We start from the raw sequence: 21,740 nt of genomic DNA, 5'->3' as shown, positions 1-21,740 counted from the left end.
ATATCTAATTTTCAGTTACACAGGGAACGTGTTAAAATTATTATACATACATTATTATATTATTATCCCCCTGGGAAACCCGCATTCCCACAGAAATGCATTTTCGGAGGCATGTGACCTGACTTGTATTGGTCTGGTTTTCCCTTCAAGGTCAGACAGGTAGTCGCTTTTGAAAAAAACCGTATCAAAATTTCAGGTTCCTGCGGCAGATCTTGTGAAAAACGTGATAATGTTAGGGAGATGATGATCATTTTTAGTTTTCGTTTGGTAATATAAGGAGGCGCTGGTCCTAACATAGTTCGATATACAGCTCATAGGTCTTAGAGACGACACAGAAGTTTATCCGTAATCGTAGTACTTATGCCAGAAACGCCTCAATTATGTACAACTAGCTTTTGCCCGCGACTCCGTCCGCGTGGCGTGTTATAAAAGGAGAAAGGTTAAAAAATGCTTAATTTTATTATTTTTAAATGAGGTTACAGTATAAGTAGCTCAGTTAAATAATGAATTGTTATTAATTTCTAGATTATTAGTTTATGATTTGGTTTGATATTTTAGGAAAATACGATCAGTTTCGAAAATTTAAACAAAATTTAAAAATTACAACAGAAATACGCCGTGAAACGTCCGCCTAGAAAATTCAACAGAAAACTACCTACGAAAGATTTGAACCATCCAAGAATAGTGAAAAGTTCGCCCGCAAAATTCAATATTTGACACGACCATCAACGACGTCTGCCCTCACGCGTCTGCCGCGTTCCGGTTGCTCACTCGGGTATTTGCCCCCCCTCCGCGCCTCGCCACCGCTGTCGCCGCCCCACAAACGCCGCCGCGGCCGCGACGTTTCTTGGTTGCCACTACCGCGAGCTATAAATTTCAAGCCTCTAACTCGCTTCCCGTTTCCAGGGAAAGGGTATAGCGAGGTAAGGAAGACGAAATGGCCCCCATGGCCCATGACGGAATTATCATTTGTATTGGTATTGGCACTCTAAAAGAATACGAAATGTAAGGTCGTTGACCCCTGACCTTGACCTGTCTTTGAGATATTCGAGAAAGTTCGTACGCGCGCCGAGTTTTTTCAAAATTTTTTTTCCGAAAAACTATAAAAGCTAGAAGGATGGGACCAATTGCGTATAATTAGGAATACTTTGAAAAATATTCTGAATTTTTTTCAGAGTTCTGGTGAAATGACAACTGTGCAAAATAATTAAACAAAATATAAATATATTTTTTTAGTACTGTTCTATTATGTTTACCGCGCCAAAAAAAATATATAATACTCTTTGATTTATATACTTACACCACACAAAAACTGATTAAAATCAAAGAGGCGCTTCTTGAGTAATTATGAATTTACTTAGTGTGCGTACGGCTGGTAGGAACTAATTAAAGAGGTCGTTTTTAGATTAATTATTATAATTACATGTTAAACATAATTTTAATCATCATCATCACTGTTTTCATTTATTACAACATTGACTGCATCATTTGAAAATATTTTCGACAGAATTTCAGCAGGACGTAAAATGCGAGATAGATATCTCGCATGAGCAAAGTAATATAATTATTACACTTGCGGCATATGAAAATCGACTTGCGAAAATCGTATTTTGGGCAAAAGAAAACCCATTTATGCAAACCGTTTACAATTTGTACTACGAACTAGAGTTTTAAGTTTAGCATCCTGTAGCACTTTCTTCATAATAGTGGCATCATTTTCCGTACCATAAATTGGCCCAGCAAAATCAACTATAAACCCGTTCGTAGTACAGATTCTAAACAGTTTGCATAAATGGGTTTTCTTTTGCCCAAAATACGATTTTCGCAAGTCGATTTTCATATATCGCAAGTGTAATAATTATATTATTTAGCTCATGCGAGATATCTATCTCGCATTTTACGTCCTGCTGAAATTCTGTCGAAAATATTTTCAAATGATGCAATCAATGTTGTAATAAATGAAAACAGTGATGATGATGATTAAAATTATGTTTAACATGTAATTATAATAATTAATCTAAAAACGACCTCTTTAATTAGTTCCTACCAGCCGTACGCACACTAAGTAAATTCATAATTACTCAAGAAGCGCCTCTTTGATTTTGATCAGTTTTTGTGTGGTGTAAGTATATAAATCAAAGAGTATTATATATTTTTTTTGGCGCGGTAAACATAATAGAACAGTACTAAAAAAATATATTTATATTTTGTTTAATTATTTTGCACAGTTGTCATTTCACCAGAACTCTGAAAAAAATTCAGAATATTTTTCAAAGTATCCCTAATTATACGCAATTGGTCCCATCCTTCTAGCTTTTATAGTTTTTCGGAAAAAAAATTTTGAAAAAACTCGGCGCGCGTACGAACTTTCTCGAATATCTCAAAGACAGGTCAAGGTCAGGGGTCAACGACCTTACATTTCGTATTCTTTTAGAGTGCCAATACCAGTACAAATGATAATTCCGTCATGGGCCATGGGGGCCATTTCGTCTTCCTTACCTCGCTATACCCTTTTTAACTTTGCATTCACTAAGGTATATAATATATGCATGTCAAATTTCAAGCATCTAACTTATGCAGTTTAGATTTTTTCATACAATTTTTTTTTACCCGCCAATTCCCATTTTTCAAAATACAGCCATAACTAAAATTTATATTTACTAAGGTATGCATGCATGCTTTTATTCGTAGCATGCATGCTAGATTGAAAACATCTATCTTACGCTGTTTAGATTTTATCATACAAATGTTTTTTCCCGCTAACTCCCGTTCCCGTGGGAATTTTGCAATATCCAGTTGCAACTAAGCTTTAAGTTAATTATGTAAAACCCCATTGTACTACATGGAATGCAATAAATAATTTAATTGAATTGAATTGAAAACATCTATCTTACGCGGTTTCGATTTTTTCATACAAATGTTTTTTTCCCACTAACTCCCTTTTCCGTGGGAATTTTGCAATATCCTGTTGCAACTAAGCTTTAAGTTAACTAAGGTACCTGCATGCCAAATTTCAAGCGTCTAACTTAAGCGGTTTAGATTTTTCATACAAAAGGATTTTCCCGCTAATTCCCGTTCCCGTGGGAATTTCGGGAATTCCTTTCTTAGTGCACCTCTACGGTATCTAAGGTACCTGCGAGCCAAATTTCAAACATCTAACTTGAATGGTTTAGATTTTTCATACAAAAGGATTTTCCCGTTAATTCCCGTTCCCGTGAGAATTTCGGAAATTCCTTTCTTAGTACACCTCTACGGTATCTAAGGTACCTGCATGCCAAATTTCAAACGTCTAACTTGAGTGGTTTAGATTTTTCATACAAAAGGATTTTCCCGCTAATTCCCGATCTCGTGGGAATTTCGGGAATTCCTTTCTTAGTGCACCTCTACGGTACTTAAGGTATCTGCATGCCAAATTTCAAACGACTAACTTGAGTGGTTTAGATTTTTCATACAAAAGGATTTTCCCGCTAATTCCCGTTCCCGTGAGAATTTTGGGAATTTCTTTCTTAGTGCACCTCTACGGTACCTATGGTACCTGCATGCCAAATTTCAAACGTCTAACTTGAGTGGTTTAGATTTTTCATACCAAAGGATTTTCCCGCTAATTCCCGTTCCCGTGGGAATTTCGGAAATTCCTTTCTTAGTACACCTCTACGGTATCTAAGGTACCTGCATGCCAAATTTCAAACGTCTAACTTGAGTGGTTTAGATTTTTCATACAAAAGAATTTCCCTTCACTACTCTGCTCCTATTGATTGTAGCGTGATGAAAAGTATACTATAGCCTGTCCAGGAGTGTGAAGAATAATTGTACCAAGTTTCATTAAAATCCGTCCAGTAGTTTTTGTTTCTATAAGGAACATACAGACAGACAGACAGACAGACAGACAGACAGAAAGACAGACAGACAGACAAAAATTTTACTGATTACATTTTTGGCATCAGTATCGACCACTTATCACCCCCTGATAGATATTTTGAAAAAATATTTAATGTACAGAATTGACCTCTCTACAGATTTATTATAAGTATAGATATACGTTCAAACGGTCCAAAGTAATTCATTGTCATACATGTTTGTACTTAAACCACTCAGCAGGGTCCACAGAAGCCTCGCACCGCGGCTTATGCTGAGTGAGGCCCTTTTATAAAGGACTCCACCACCATTGTTGACCAGTCCATATACTCAATTTCAATTTGCCTTAATGTTTACTATCTATTTATTTGTACTCTCTTGTGTAAGTTGTTTTTATTACGTGTTTTGATTGTATATTATTGGCCCAGTTGGTAAAATGCTTGCCTCTCACTTTAAGGTCGCAGGTTCGAATCCAGCACAGGCCTAAACCGATGATTGTCGAACTTGTTTCCGAATTCATGTTTGGATCATAAATGATAATCATGTGCTCAGCGGTGAAGGAAAACATCCTGAGGAAACCCACACTCCCGAGAAATGCATTTTCGGAGGTATGTGACTTAACCTGTATTGGACTGATTTTCCCTTCGCGGGTTGGAAGGTCAGACAGGCAGTCGCTTCTGTAAAAAACCGGATCTGTGGAATCGTCAGGTTAGGTAAGCGGAATCTGTGAAAAACGGGATAATGCTAGGGAAATGATGAAATGATGATTTTTGTAAGTTATGTGTTATTCCGTGTTTTGTCTTTATATAATAACTATTTTTTTCTTTCTAAAATAACCAAAAAACCCATTACAACTCGTATGGCGTTATTGTTACAAAAGCAAAGCAAACAGTACGATATGTCTACCCTGGGAAAATATTGAATACCTACTTATGTAAAGAACGATGCATTTCTCTAAATGCGTTACGACATAGATCAAATACCTCCGGATTTCAGGTGCAGATTTTGTAAAATTTTTAACAAAAAAAAAACCGACTTCAAACGCAAAACTAAAAAGCAATAAATAAATTTACTTCGCACAAAGTAATTAGTACGTATTTTCAATTAGTTAATTAATTTATAATTCTGAAGCCGGTGCCAAGGAAATGCTACAACGAAGTACCGATTTATATATTTTTCAATACTGATTGTTTTGTAATTTTTTGTTTGACATTGTTTTGTAATTGCTTTGATATAGGTATTAAACAATATTGTGTGTACATAGTAATTTGATATTGTAGTAGGGTTGTTGTAGCATTTACTTGGCACCGACTTCAGAATTATAAATTAATTAACTAATTGAAAATACGTACTAATTACTTTGTGCGAAGTAAATTTATTTATTGCTTTTTAGTTTTGCGTTTGAAGTCGGTTTTTTTTTTGTTAAAAATTTTATTTTATTTTACGATTTTAAGTGATGGTTAGACCGAGCAAGGATGCAGACAGACAGATTTTCTGATTTATATTCATATATTATATATCACTACTAATAATATAATATATTATATTATTAGTAGTGATATATAATATATTATTAGTAGTGATCACAATTATTATTGATGAACATGTTTACACACACACACTCACACACGCGCTAACGCACACGAGCACACGCGCACGTACACACGCACACACACAGATACACGCACACACACACACAGACACACGCACACACACACACACAAACACACACAAACACGCGCGCGCGCGCACACACACGCACACACACACACACATGTGTATGTGTACATACACACATGTGGTTGTCAGTGGAAGCTGCTATCATACACACTCACGCATACATATAGATACAGTAGATTTCGCGTGGTTCGCTCGCTGCTAAGGCAGCTCGCGTGTCCTGTTTATTCGAAACTGTCCCTCTTCGTATGGCGGCCATCTTGTTTTTCCGCCATTTTGTTTTTTTTCACCGGCGACAGAATTTGACCAAGATTTAAATGGGTGTCGTGGAAACAAACAAAATCCAGGTGCAATAGGTTTGCCAGACCGTAGAATGTCTCCCTGATTGGGAGCAGTTTTCAAAGATGACGTTCCGATCACACCCCTATACATCATTTTTACCCCCAAGACATTTTCTGGAAAAACAAAATTTTGTATGGCGGCCATCTTGTTTTTTCGCCATTTTGTATTTTTTTCACCGGCCATTAAATTCGACCAAGATTTAAATAGGTTTCGTGAAAGAAAAATTGGTTCAGGTGTGATAGTTTCGCCAGGCCGTAGGGTGTCACCCTGATGCGGAGCAGTTTTCGAAAATCGGGAAGTATTTCCATACTTAACATGACGATCCGATCACAACCCCGATATATATTTTATATCCCGAGACATTTTCTGAAAAAACAAAATTGTGTATGGCGGCCATCTTGTTTTTCCGCCATTTTGTTTTTTTTTTACGCGCTATGGAATTTGACCAAGATTTAAATAAGTGCTCTGAAAGAAATATTGGTTCACGTGCGATAGTTTTGCCAGGCCGTAGAGTATCTCTCTGATGCGGAGCAGTTTTTGGTGACCAGAAAGTATTTCCGTACTCTACATGACGTTTTGAGTAAGCGCCCCATACATTATTTTTACCCAAACGGGCTTCTTCCAAAATCGACAAAATTTTGTATGGCGGCCATCTTTTTTTTCCGCCATTTTGTTTTTTTGCACCGGCGATTGAATTTGATCAAGATTTAAATACGTTTCGTGAAAGAAAAATTGCTCCAGGTTGTATAGTTTTGCCAGGCCATAGGGTATCTCCCTGATGCTGACCAGTTTTCGAAGGTCGGGAAGTTTTCCCGAAGCCTAAAGATCGATCCGATCAATATGACTTTACAAACGCACTAGTCGCTCCTACGATTTTTGAAAATTCCCCTTGATTTCTCTGGTCTTCCATCATCAGATCCTGACTTCCTTGACATGGGACCCCCTTGGGTATATCTCCTTTCAAACAAAAAAAGAATTATCAAAATCGGTTCATATACGACGAAGATATGCCCGAACAAACATAAAAAAAAAAAAAAAAAAAAATATACGGTCGAATTGAGAACCTCCTCCTTTTTTGAAGTCGGTAAAAATATTTGCACGTTTCTCTTGTATTGCAGCGTACAATAAATAGCAGTCATTTTTCAACTTCGAGCAATAAAGCTACAAGGATTTAAGAATACCTTCTGGCTATACTTGTTTCTGGTTTTAACTTTTAAAAATATGGTTTCTCGAAGATCACGCCTATTTCCCGCTGGGGTAGGCAGAGACCACGGAGTTCCACTTACTACGAGCCTGACACACTACTTCTTCTGCTTCTTCCACTCTCATCAAAGATTCCATGCATGCTCACCGGTTTAGAGTACTCTTTATCTGAACCTCCTTTAAATATATTTTTTCTTAATTTAAATTACGAAATTAATCTCTGTGCTGCAAAGTAATGAATACCATAACGTTAATTTATTTCATCATTATCATCACCAGCCCATTAACGCCCCCACTACTGGGGCACGGGCCTTCCCTATGGATGGGTAGGGAGATCGGGCCTTAAACCACCACGCGGGCCCAGTGCGGATTGGTGGTTATTAACGACTGCTAATGCAGCCGGGACCAACGGCTTAACGTGCCTTCCGAAGCACGAAGGAGCTCGAGATGATAACCTTTTGTTTATTTTTTTTGTGGTCACCCATCCCATGACCGGCCTTTGCGAAAGTTGCTTAACTTCAACAATCGCAGATCGAGCGCGTTAACCGCTGCGCCACCGAGCTCCTCCGAGTTAATTTATTTATTGTCCCAGAAATATCGTAAAAATCGTGAAATAATTATTTTGGTTCATTAAGTTCGTAGTTCGTACCCTAGCAATATATAATATACTTATTATTATCAAGAAGTAATCTAGAAACAATTCACAGCATTATAAGATTCTTTTTAAGATGGGAATTCCTAGTTTCTGGACCAGACGGACAAATTATACGTGTGAGGCGGAGATAGGACCCATAGGTACGGAAGGAGCAAGTCACCGGGACTGTAACCTGGAACCTGACAGAGGACAGCAGTAACTGTCAGTACTATTCAGAGGTGGAGGACAGCAGTCCTAGTACAGCTTTGAAATATACTACTCTGGACGTGATAAACTAGCGTCAGACAGAGTGCTGCGGGACGGAAGGCAAGAGGGAAACCACTGCCCTATTTTTCCCTAAAAAAGTAGCATGAAGAATGCTACACCGATAAGAGCGTGCCTCATAAATTAGTGATGATATCTATAAACTTCTTTATCGCTTACACGTCGTAACAATATACTTAGTTAGGTAATTAATATGCCTAGTGCTCTGTTTAGTGGTACTGGAACGGTTTGCTATGTTGGCCGCTTTTTCTACCATTTGTCTTAAGAATAAGAATAAAATAAATGTATTTGTAATTGTAACTGTGCAATAAAGATTTATGTGCATTGTATTGTGGCACGTTTTATAGTTTATTTACAAAAGTCATTGTCCTTTCTGCCCTGCCAGGTAAAAGGCGTGTTCCGTGTTTCTTAACAATTGCGAAATAAATCGTTGCAAGGTCAAAGTTAATAGGTATTTTCCAGAGAAAGCGTGATCCATTAAAGTTCGCAATGTTGCTTTTCGTTCGGTACGATAAAACGTAAGAAAAAAACTGAACATTTCACGTAAAACTGAAACGTAATTTACACGTGTAATATAAGTACGTATATATACCTACAGCAGTCTATAGTCTATATATATATATATATAGCCTGACAGTCATTGGAGCGAGATTAGTGTGCAGTATATTATTTAATTAATATTTTTTTATTTATTATTATTTTTAATGTTTGATATAGACTAAGTCTATACATATTACACATACATATTTTTTTAAATAAGCCGTGGTATCCCACTTGGTAGAACGCTTGCCTCTCACTTTGAGGTCGCAGGTTCGAATCCAGCACAGGCCTAAACCAATGATTGTCGCATTTGTTTTCGAATTCATGCGTGGATTATAAATGATTATCACGTGCTCAGCGGTGAAGGAAAACATCGTAAGGAACAAATTCGAAAATCATTGGTTAAGCCTGTGCAGGATTCGAACCTGCGACCTCGAAGTGAGAGGCAAGCGTTCTACCAACTGGGTACCACGGCTCACGGTTCCATAACTATTGTAGTCACTAATTCAATTTTATTAATGGACTTTTATGGACGGTTCATTAAGCCTCTATAGTCAAGACTTGGGTTATGTGATGGTCTGGACTATGAGTTTATTGTGGGTATTTGCTTTGATCTGTCCATTAGGCGATTGACACATGATCGTATACCCAATGAACATGCACAAGGGAGCACAAAGCAACGGGAGGATATTGTGTACAGAGTGTTAGTGACGTCGTAACGAACTCAGAGGGGGATGATCCAGACCGTGATTCTGAGTTAATATCCAGTGAAACTTTCCGTCTCAAAATTCATGTATTGTTTGTGTTTCTTAAATTATTTTCAATTCTATACCTACTTTTGCGATGGAAAATTCCACTTGATATATGCCTAGTGCCCAGTTTAGTGGTACTGGAATAGATTGCTACCTTGGCAATAAGGCCGCTATTTTTACCATTTGTCTTACTGTAATTGTTTCTGTGCAATAACTCAAAATGATGAGCTGAATCATCTTCCTCAGTATTCGTTACGATGTCAATTACACCCGTACAAGTACAGCCATGAGTCATGAGCAATATTATGTACCCACTTTAGAACCCTGTCGCTCTATCATATTTGACATTTAGTGACACTTACAGTTCAATTTGCCAAAAAAGTTAATGTGACATGGTACCAAAGTGTGTACGTATTAATGCTCGCGACCGTACGTATGAGTATTAGTGACACCGTAACGAATACTGGGGGATGAATTTGAGTTGATATCAAGTGAAATTTCCTGTCGGAAAATTCATAAAAAAAATTGTGTACTTACTTTTTTAATTATTTTCAGTTCCGTACTTTTGCGACGGAAAATTCCGCTTAATATCAGCTCCGAATCATGATCTCAAAGCTTTCGTTACGTTGTCACTGACACCCTGTATGTATAACCTGTAGGTACAGAATCAAGGGAACGCACGGTTCATAAGACAATGGTTATTACATGGGGGAGAATGTGTAAGCATTTTCTAAAGATACTCTTAGTTACAACGAACATACAATTTTACTTATTGTGTAAGAATTGCGTCAGTGTTTAAAAATAGCGTAGTTCGTTGAAGTGCTCGCCATGGCGAAATCGGTCGGAGATCATCATCATCATCAGTTCATAAACATGTAGTCACTTAAGGAATTCTGATTAAGTGTAATCATCATAACAAAATATACACAGCATCACGACTATATCCCCTAAGAGATAGGCAGACGTGTATAGTAGTATACCAACTTTTCGTCACTTCCGTTAACCGGGGAACCACGTTATATGAATGATCTATAATCCAAACAAGAATTCAAATTCATAAATTCAAATTCAGTGGTAAAGAGTCCGAACCATAAAAAAAAATTATTAAGGTAAAGATTTGTGTTCGACAATGGTAGAAGAGATACTCCCTATTACAATAAATTTAAAGCTCATGTGAAGCTTACTTTATGAAAAAAAGCTTATAAGATTCATGGTGACATAAATGCCTGGTATCAAATGTGTTCATCTAGTTATTAAATAACTTATAATGTATACCTACATGGATTTAAAAGATGTTGTTGCAGTTTCTTGTCATTTCTTCTCCTTATCAATAATATCTTGCGAAATGACGTAGATTCAAAAATAAAAAAATGACCTTTATAAAATTTCATCATCTCCCTAGTTATTCACAGAGTCCGGTTTTTTTTACAGAAGCGACTGCCTGTCTGACCTTCCAACCCGCGAAGGGAAAACCAGCTCAATACAGGTTAGGTCACATACCCCCGAAAATGTATTTCTCGGGAATGTGGGTTTCCTCACGATGTTTTCCTTCACCTCTAACCTTCAAAAGGTTTATGAATGATAATTACGTTGATTAAATAATTCAGATTTGATGGAACTGGAACATAGATGGCGAGGAGTGGGTACACCTCTGCCCACCCCTTTAGGAGTGATGCTATGTTATGTTATAGTTGTTAATTTCACAAAAAACTCCTCCGCAATAACGGTGGGACCGAATATACAACAGTATAACGTGCCCTAATCTCATTTTTAAGCTACTGAAGAGTTTTTGTATCGTTTCTTCACAATAAAATACGGCGAATCCACTTGAATAAATTTATTGCGAAAGAGCACACGTATACATTTTTAATGTCGCAGAGAGAAGAGGGTTTTTTTTACGGCTGAGTTGCCATAGATAAAAAATATAATTTCCAACATGCTGGGGGCCTAGCAAGGAAACAATAATAATTAAGTATTATAGCACATATAAATGTGAAAAGTTTACATTTTATCACTATTGTAATCCCAGCATGAATGACAACTAAAGTATTTATTAACTTAAAACAAAGTTTTACTTTTTACCTTACTTTATAACTATTTTTAAGTTATACTATTTGTAACTAAGTATACCTTGTAACTGTAAGTATAATTATATGTAACTAAGAAAGTTTTCAAATTGTACATACTAAAGATAATGGAATATGTTTGTATTTACATTGTATCAAAGAATCTAAGTATGTATGAAAGATTAATTATCTTAGTTTTTATAATAGTAAAAAATAACACAATCTTATTCTAACTTTAGTAATTAATTGTAGGAACATATTCTTAATCTAATGGTAAAATACACACTTTAGTTACAGACCTAATGTGTTTCTTTCTATTCGGAGTCATCACTTCAAATGCCCGAACATGATTATCTTTGCCAGGGAAAATCTGGGTAACACGAGCCATAGGCCAATTCAAGGGAGGAGAATTATTCTCAACTAAAAGTACAAGAGAACCAATCGTAATATTGCTCTTAGCTGTTTGCCATTTTGGCCTAGACTGCAAGACATTTAAGTAGTGTTTGTACCATATTTTCCAAAAGGATTGCACCATATTGTTACATACATTCCACATTTTTAATTTGTTTACAGGTTTATTACTTACATCATGATCAGGGTATGTCATTAATGACGTGCCTATTAAAAAATGTCCCGGGGTTAAATATGTGAAGTCATCGGGATTAGAAGTCATTGGTAACAGAGGTCTCGAATTGAGTACTGCCTCAATTTGTACTAATACAGTGTTTAGTTCTTCGTAGGTTAATAAACTATTTTGAACTATGCGTTTCAAATGATATTTTGTACTCTTAACAGCGGCTTCCCATAAACCACCAAATACAGGCGAGTATGATGGAATAAAATGAAAGTTGATCTGATTCTGTGCTGCAAAATTATTAACTTGCATTTGATGATTTTGCGAGCCTAAGAGTTTGTATAAATCGTTCAACTGAGAACTTGCGCAGCGAAATGTACTAGCGTTATCGCAATAACAGTCACTTGGTAAGCCCCTTCGAGATATGAACCTCTTAAAACACGCGAGAAAGGTAGCAGTGGTGAGATCAGAAGCTAGCTCAAGGTGCACAGCTTTGGTGCTAAAGCAGACGAATACAAGAATATAGCCTTTTCCTATGACAGAACGTCTAATTCGCGACTGTTTAACCTCAATACTTCCAGTAAAATCTAATCCTACCTTTTGAAATGCTCGCAAGGGACGAACAACTCTATCACTCGGCAAAGATCCCATCAATTGTTTAGATGCTAACGCTTTTAACTTGAAACAAGTGATGCACTTGTGTGTTACCTTTTTTACCTCTCTTATGCCGTTTACAATCCAATACTTTTGGTTAAGGCTTGATAACAACAATTTGGGACCAGCGTGTAACAGCCTAGCATGTTCGCTACGAATTATCAATTCGGTAATAATAGAGCCCTTCACTAAAATGATAGGGTGTTTCTGTGCATAACTAATATCGGAGTTATGAAGCCTTCCGCCTACTCTTAAAAGATTCTCGTTGTCTAAAAATGGATGTAAGGACTTTAAAGAACCACTTACCTCTTTTTGCAGTTGTAATGAATTAATCTCATTATGAAAATGAATACTCTGATCGTATTTGATAATCTCAATTAATGCCCTTTGTAATTCTTGTGTAGAAAGATGTCTTTTTTCAAATGTAATATTTTTATCTTTTACCTTTAATCGGAGATTATCACGATATCTAAGAATGTACGCCATGATACGTGTCATTTTATTAATATCTGAGTACCTGTTAATAAAGGATCGCAGGAACTCATTTTCTTTTACAGTGAGAAGGACTACATCAGCGGGGGACGCAGAGGAAGGAGCAGTCTTCATTTCAGGTAAGTTTTCTAACGGTAAGTATACATTATTGTTTTCAAATTGATACTCCCTTTCTTGCAGGAACGTCGGACCATTCCACCAGAGGGCGCAGCCGGGAAGTACTTGCGGATCCACACCACGACTGATGAGGTCAGCGGGATTGTCTCGTGACTGTACGTACAGCCATTTCCAGTTACCTGTTAACTCCTTAATTGCTCTCACTCTGTTTGAAATATAAGCCTGAAGCCTTGTTAAATCTGTCTCGATCCAAGCGAGCACGATTTTCGAATCACTGTGCAGATAAACATTGTCAATTTTTATTTTTATATGAAGTGTATCATATACCTTAGAAACAAGCTTCGCCAACAACAGTGCTGCATGCAGTTCGAGCCTGGGGACGGTGAGTGGCTTTGCGCGTGGGTTTATTCGTGACTTGGAGCAGAGTAAGAAAAGTTTTGCATTACCTGTTGTGTCCACCACACGTAAGTATAGACAGCACCCGTAGCCAGTAGTGGAGGACGCATCGGCGAACCCAATGAGTTGTACTGCAACAGCTGTCTCTGGTATTGGTATATTTCTATCTAAATGAATAGGTTGCATGCTAGCTAAGTTGTTAGAAAATTGTAGCCAGTCATGAACAATTTCTTTGGGTGCAGGAGCATTCCAATCTAACTTGTCTTCCCATAATCTTTGCATAATAGCCTTAGCCTTAATTATAATCGGACTAGCAAAACCTAGGGGATCATAGAACCGCGCGATACAACTTAAGACTGTGCTTTTTGTGATATTTCCTGATGACGAATTATCAGGACTTGAAATAGTGAAAGAATCTTGTTTCAAGTTCATTTGCAAACCTAAAGTTTTCATATTAAAATTACAATCTTGTTCAAAATCTAAACTATCAAAATGTTGTTTTTCAATTGGTATATCTGACAGAACACTGGCTTGATTTGAAGACCACTTATGAGCTTCTAAGCTTCCATACTTTAACATTGCACACAACTGTCTTTTGGTTTCAATTAAAATATCTAAGTTTGAATTGCTATATAGCACATCATCTATATATGTACAGTTTCTAATAACAAAAGAAGCTAGAGGGAGTTCATGCTCAAACCTATTAGCTAACTCAAGTAAGCACCGTGTCGCGAGATAGCTCGAGCTTTTTAAACCGTAAGTAACAGTATCTAAGCATATACACCGAATTTCCTCATGCAAGTTATTTCGCCACAGTATGTTTTGAAGTGGTTTATGTGCAGGATTTATATTAATGTTCCTAAACATGCGCCTGATGTCTGTAGTAACCATATATTCTCCAAATCTAAACAACATTAATATGTCAAAAAGATCACGCTGAACTTTAGGCCCATTAAGCTGTATGTCATTTAATGATACACCTTTATTTGTTCGCATGGAGCCATTGAAAACTACTCTCATGGGTGTACTCTTGCTTGCCTCATTTACCACTGGGTGGTGAGGGAGAAAATATACAGGGTCTTTAGAAAAATCGTATGAATTAATATCAACATAGTGCGCTTGGCCTAAGTCAATGTATTCATCAATGAAATTTTGATATTGAGTTAGTAAATTAATATTTTTGTGTAGCCTTTTTTCTAAGCTAAGAAATCTAAATAATGCAAGATCAAAAGAGCTACCTAAGGTGTGATTGACCTCATTAAGGTTTACTTTTAATGGAATATCAACTTGAAACTTATTATTTTCAAGTTTTACAGAGTTAGAAAAAATTAATTCAGCTTGCTCTGATTCACTGCATTTGTCACTTAGTATTTGGGGAACATCCTCTAATTTCCAGAAGTTTTTTATATTTTCATTTAGCTCACTGATATTGTTATCGCATGTGTGACAATGCAATGATATTATATTGCAATTAGCATTGTTTTTACTCTTGTTGAATATTGGTAAAGCACCCCCCACTATATGACCAAACCTGGTGTTAGTAATTATAGGTAAGGCTGAATCTTTTTGCTCATGCTGCTGCGATTGGCTCGGCGGCGGCTGGCACGATGGCTGGTTCAGCGGCTGACACGACGGCTGCCTCGATGGCTGGTACGAGGGCTGGCTCGGCGGCTGTGTGCTCGTCGTCGGAGTAGATGGCAGGAGCACCTGGAAAAACACATCAGCACCCATCAGCATGTTTATCTCGGATGGCGCATTAAATGTTTTGTCAGCCAGTTGTACACCAGGGGGAATCTTTAATTTTGTCAAGTCTATGGGTTGTTGGGGCAACTTGCAAGTAATTTTGTCAACAACATGAAAATTTACTGTGGTTTTAAAATCTGATACCAGTGATGACACTTCCAGAGGTATGGAATATTTGACATTATTAATTGAATTTGTGACTCCCACGATATTGGTGTCAGATTGCATGGGGGTCAATTTTAGTACATCAATAACTTTGCTTGTGACTAGGGATGCTTGTGACCCGGAGTCAAGTATTGCCTTTACATGTACTTCTCTGTTGTCCTTTGTGAACAGCTTCACCTGTGCTGTAGGGAGCAACACATTATTATTGACATTGGAAAATAATGTTACTGGTGTGGAAATGACTTCAGGATGCACCAATGTATTATGGTCATTCTTGCAAAGATTGCACCTGAAGTGAAACTTGCATCTCCCATTGTGTTTGTTTAAACAAACATTGCATAAATTATTGTCTTTGACAAATTGTATTCGCTCTGCTGATGGCAGTAGTTGAAAACTTTTGCAACTATATAATTTATGTGCAGTCGACTTACATTTCTTGCAGGATGATCCCTGGACTGCTATGTTGACTGCCAGTCTTGAAGCAGGCTTCCAATTGCTTGCAGTTGCCGGAGAATTTTCTGCAGCTAGAGCTCGTTTCTCGAGGAATGCTAACAATTCGGCAACTGTTGGCTCCTTCCCAATCTCCCTTTCGAGTTGGAAGGCGCGGGATGTGAATCCATCTAATTTGCGTAATAAAATAATAGTTAGGATAGGATCCCATGACTCAACGTTAATGTTTAAGTTTTTCAAAGCTGCGAGCGTCTGTTTAATTTGTGATACAAAATCTCTAACATTGCTACCCCTCCCTAACGTGGGCAAATCTAACAATAATGACACATGTTCATTGATAATTTTGTGCCTGTTATAATAGCGTTCTTTTAATAATTTGAGGGCTTCCAAGTAACTGGTTTGCGTCAACGGTAGTTCACTTATGATGTTAAATGCTTCGTCTTTTAAATATGTTCGGAGATAATGAAGCTTCTGTATGTTATCTAGCTTAAGATCACTATCAATTAACGAGTTAAATAGGTTTATGAATGTTACATATTTTGCACAGGACTTACCATCAAATATTTCTATGTTTATTGCAGGAAGTTTGAGTTTCCTGTCGTTTACGCTGGATGTACTTGGCGGAGGAGTAGAAGAGGAGTCGTTTTTGTTGCGTTTTTCAATTGCGTCAAGTAACATGGCCTTGGAAAAGTAAAATATTTCCTCGACTTTTCCAAAATCCTCGATATCATTTTGGTTGAGAACTGAAATTTGGCAATTGAGGTTTTCGTACTGAGTAAATGTGTTTACTAAATGATTTAGTTTGGCTTCTAATTGTGATTTCGAAGATACAACAGACAATTCATGGGAATCAGTAACAAATTTATGAATTCGTGTAAGCGTACCTTTTATGTATCCACGTTTGGCAACAAGTGTGCTTAATTTCTCTTTCTCCTTCTCCTCTGCCATGTTTACAAAACTTTAAACTTATTTTTACTTGTAAATATATCGCTACGTTAGTAATTTCGTTACAAACAATTATTTTTTCGTTGAATGTAAAATGTACAAACGTAATGGCGGATAAAATATGAAAAAGAACGAACAACGCTACGCTATAAAAAAAATAAAACCATAAACAATACACGCGAACGATTTTTCGTATCGAACGAGATGTCCGAAGGCCGATGATCTTGCGTCCCGCTCACTCCTGCGATGAAGCTTGTGGAGCGAGTGAGATCGAAACTCACCCCGAACTCACTTTTCGATCGTGTAGTGTTACTATTGCTAGTTCTTGCGTTTCGTTTCAGCTTACCGATTTCCGATAGGTAGCAAAAAAAGATGTTTCTAGAATTCTTGCAGTGAAGCTAATAATAATAATTTGCAGCTCACTGGATATCTTCTTGCACTTCCTCTGAGTATATTTGCGTATGCACTCACGGTTTCTTGGTTCGTATTCTTTTGGACTCGTTCTCGCAGCGTAGTCGGTCGGATTCAAGACGAAATCTTGACGAAATGTATAACGTCCTGCCACCGCCGCCCGCCGAAAATTTTAATTTTTGTTAACTCGCGATGAAATTCCGCACTGGAACGCTTGCACCGGCTCTCGAAGGACCAAATTATGAAGAGTTTTTATCGCTTTCTTCACAATAAAATAAGGCGAATCCACTTGAATAAATTTATTGCGAAAGAGCACACGTATACATTTTTAATGTCGCAGAGAGAAGAGGGTTTTTTTTACGGCTGAGTTGCCATAGATAAAAAATATAATTTCCAACAGCTACAGTAATATTAAAAAATTCTCCCGTACATAAAAATGTAATATCTCATCTGCCTGTTACTCCTTGTCTCCACTTTATTAAAGTTTTCACACAAAGTGATAAAAATGATGGGCGCGACTTCATAAAGGCACTGCTGTGTCTCTGTTTTATAATAATTCCTGACAAAGTACCTACGAGTGACATAACAAAAGGGAACGCATTGCCTGTAATACAGTTTTCGCCTTATTAAAACAAGCCTGTGAAGTGCCAGTCTTTAGAATTCTATAATTTAGTTTAAACGACTAATTCCACGAAGGCAGCAGGCTTCTTTATTTAGGTACCTTCTAATAATAGCTCTTTTAAGGAAGAAACATTTTTTTACACTTTCATCATCCCACTACCATTGTCCTGTTTTTCACAGAGTTCGCTTACCTAACCTGAAGATTTGACAGGTCCGGTTTTTTACAGAAGCGACTGCCTGTCTGACTTTCCCACGCGCGGAAAATCAGCCCAATACAGGTTAGATCACATATGCATTTCTCGAGTATGTGGATTTATCTCATGAAGTTTTCTTCACCACTGAGCACGTGATAATCATTTATGATCCAAACATGAATTCGAAAACAAATTCGACAATCATTGGTTTAGGCCTGTGCTGGATTCGAACCTACGACCTCAAAGTGAGAGGCAAGCTCTATTTCGCTTCAAACACGTCATCAATTAAACAAACAATGTATGTAATTAATCTTACTAAATCTTACTCATAAACAACAACAAGTAAAATAAATGATCACAATTACAGAAGCGAACATTCTTTGACTAGTTTGTGAAACTTAATGGAACATCCGTTTCTATGTACATATTTCATCGTGTTCTAAAATTAATACTTACTTTGAGATGACATCTACATCAGGGTGACAGGGTATCGATCAATCTTCAGCTCTTGGCACGAGCTTAGAGTTGTAACAAATGGATTTTTAAACCCGCCTGCCTCACGGAGGACATCATTATAAGCGACCGATCCACGTTAATGCTTTAGTATTCTGTGATACCTACTGAATTTACCTTTGAACAGTTTTAAGACAGTAATCAAACAGAAATTTTGTTTAAAAGGTATTATAACGTTAGTGATTATTTAGAAGATTTGAATGCATTTGGGAACAACACGCCAAATGACTAAATTGTATAAGTAACATTATTTAATGTTTTTTTTAAAGAACGTCTACGGACCTGTGCCGAGGTTTTTCTGGCAGCTTTTTTTCCCCAGCTGCAGTAGTTTTAGGCGGACGAGACGTTCGTTACTCATGTAAAAAATTACGATTCAGAGTGTAACTATGTTACCTACTGAATAAATAGTATGTTTGAATTTGAATTATATTTATAATAAAATAACGCCTTTTTGGAAGATAGTGGATGAGCCTTGCACAAGACCGGAAAGGATAGCGTGAAAGAAAGAAAGCCTATACCCAACAGTGAGTGGCTACAGACTGAGTAGATAGAATACCTTTTGTATTTGTATCACGGGTTCAAATCCCGGCTTACGCTCTAAACCACTGAATTCGACTTTATAGTTTAAATTCACGTTTGGATAATAGATATTTGATATCATTTGGGTTCCAGGATTTGTGCCTGGATAATGGCAATAGCCTCACCCCTTACATGAAAATTAAACATAGCTGGCGAGGATGAGCATGTATACACTTCTGCCTACTCGTTTCGTTTTAATTAAAAAAGTCTTAAATGTAAAATGTTTGTTAGAAAGTATTTTGCATTCCAAGCAGTATTCACTAACGCAGTTGGCTCGACCATTATATGTATAGAAAGCGATACGGCTCACCACCTATCATGTTGGTCTAACAGAAAGCTCGGTCTTCTATCGGGCGGTTGTGAGGTGAAGTACCAACCTCATCAACCCTGGTGTCAGCGTTACTATTGAGCCGCCAAAGGCCCCTGACATGGCTCATGTAACGACTACTTACTTACATTAGCACGTAGTAACCTATGGTTTTAAACAAAAGTAACTCGATTACTATATTATACATGTGACTTCTGGCTTAGTCTAATTCGTTGAACTAAGTATCTAAAAATATATATTGTTATATTACAGATCAATAAATACCTTACCGAACATAGCTTAGCCTTTGAAATCCCTCTACTGCAGTCATATGAATTTTAGTGCGGTCCGGGAAGCCTGTCGCCATTAGTATTAATAGTGTTGTGGCCGTGAGAAATTTTATCGATATATAAATTTTATAGATATAATTAGTCAAAACATATTTACATTAAACCATCAACACAAAGAGAAGCAATAAACACGAATAACAAGTACTTAATATACTTATTCAAATGTTGGCAAACGATAAAGTAAACTCATTTCTAACATCACGTAATAGTTGGTGTAAATATTAATTATTAATATTGCCGTCCACAATTAATAACGTAAAATTTTCAAATCAATAACTGGAGAATTCTTAGAAGGCTTACAATATTAGAAGTAGTAGTCAGAAGTCATAATCTTGCCAAGTGTGTATCGACAAACTGATTACAACACTAGTTATTTAGCGAGCTACCTCACGGAACGACTCTGTTCGTGCAATATCGAAACAAGTGACGATTAAGATAGGGTAGACCCACAAACCAGATATAGGTGTGCAGATTGTCGAAACGAGGAGGAAATAATTTTAAGTATAGAGTTATGAAAATATGGTATTAATTCCTGCAGACGCAACCTAATTTTATTTTAAGTTACATTCTGTCATTTTCTTATCCGCTGAAAAAGAAATGGACGGGCAATCGACAGTCATAAAATTTATGGAGCACACGTCAATTTTAAGCAGAAATCTAAAACAACCGGACAGAATTCAGTAGACAGCACATGTCAAACGGATTGCATACGGGCGAGATGGCTATTTTTTTCGCCCGGGTTATTCATTCCTTTTAAAATTAACTTGTTTACAATCATCCGTCCCTTTCCTTTTCGGCGGATAAGACAATGACGGGTATAACTTAAAATAAAATTAGGACGTGTCTGCAGGAATCGGGGCCTATGAGTCGTCAAAAAATTGTGAAATTTTTGTTAAGTAGTCAATACAAACACTCATAACACACGTAATACATTAGTTAGATTTTTAAATCTTTCGTCCACGTGTGTGTAAAACTTGTTTCGTATGTTTTGTGCAAAAAGTATATTTGTACATGGTACATTACCCTAAAATTGTATTTGATCGCGTTGTGAGGATGGTCTCTTACGTATACCAACACGTGCAAATATTATGCTACGGAATGTCAGTCTGATTCAATTTTATTAATGGATCTGGACGCTTGCCCCACTGACTGTGAACGCTATAACAATGAATAAACACTACCAGTGAGTCAGCTTCGTGGAAACGTCTCAAATGTGTCTTCAATGGATGTTAGTCAGTCGTGTCTAACAAGTTGGGTTTATTATAAGCGATTAGCTGGTACCCTCTCACTGAATAGAATAATCTTTGGATACCAATCACGGACGTAATAAGTAACTAATACAGTGTGTTGCTTCAAACAATTTTTATGGTGCCTAAAATGATACAAATAAATATACTTAGCTAAATTGGTGCTGGTTCCTGCAGCCTTCAACTTAGTTTTAATTTTGTTTGACAGTTCGAAAACTAGATTTTATCTCTTGTGTTGTACTCGTCGTAAGTGAAGGGCGGCACTATTTTCAGAGCTATCAGACTGAAATAACATTAAGTTTTGACAGCCTAAACCGGCACCTTTATCTACCTACATTACCAGATCACAAGCTTTGACACAACGACGAAGAAATCGTATAAATAAATGACTAGTGTGCGGGTACTAACAAGGCCGTTTTCAGATACTAAACTGCTGCTATATCTTTATTATGACGCTATTCTATTTGTCGCGATGTGTCTTATGGCCGCTTCAGATAGCCGATTTTGAAACTTGCTAACCCGAGTTTGGGTGTGTATCTGTTTGCTTATACATCTCAGTTTACTACAGCTGCCAATCACTTCGGAAGAACAACCCGTTATGATGTGTTCGTCTAGATCCGGGGCTATT

At 37.1% G+C, this 21,740-nt stretch overlaps 2 protein-coding genes across 7 annotated transcripts in view; one reads left to right on the top strand and one right to left on the bottom strand.

Moving 5' to 3' along the window:
• LOC126375150 (uncharacterized) overlaps positions 1–21,740 on the top strand; it is a 371,263-nt gene that overhangs the window by 97,878 nt on the left and 251,645 nt on the right. Inside the window, exon 1 of one of the 5 annotated variants that reach the window (XM_050022006.1) lies at positions 21,181–21,195. The exons of the other annotated variants lie outside the window; for them this stretch is intronic. The gene's annotated coding sequence lies outside the window, so the exon portion shown is untranslated. Of the gene's footprint in view, positions 1–21,180; positions 21,196–21,740 lie in introns of those variants that run through there. 5 annotated transcript variants of the gene reach the window in all.
• LOC126375152 (uncharacterized) lies at positions 11,111–17,565 on the bottom strand. Of its 2 annotated transcripts, XM_050022009.1 has the most exons (4): positions 16,830–17,565; positions 16,500–16,688; positions 15,927–16,115; positions 11,111–15,294 (listed from the first exon to the last, which is right to left on the bottom strand). In XM_050022009.1, exon 4 carries the CDS (start codon positions 14,605–14,607, stop codon positions 11,617–11,619), a length of 2,991 nt encoding a protein of 996 aa, XP_049877966.1. In that variant the 5' UTR covers positions 14,608–15,294; positions 15,927–16,115; positions 16,500–16,688; positions 16,830–17,565; the 3' UTR covers positions 11,111–11,616. The 2 variants fall into 2 exon arrangements, with proteins under 2 accessions (XP_049877966.1, XP_049877968.1); XM_050022011.1 differs by having other exon boundaries at positions 14,465–15,294; positions 15,927–17,565.

The sequence above is a fragment of the Pectinophora gossypiella genome, chromosome 18, assembly GCF_024362695.1.
Source record: "Pectinophora gossypiella chromosome 18, ilPecGoss1.1, whole genome shotgun sequence".
NCBI classification, from domain to species: Eukaryota; Metazoa; Arthropoda; class Insecta; order Lepidoptera; family Gelechiidae; genus Pectinophora; species Pectinophora gossypiella.
This window is presented reverse-complemented; position numbering and strand designations above follow the sequence as displayed.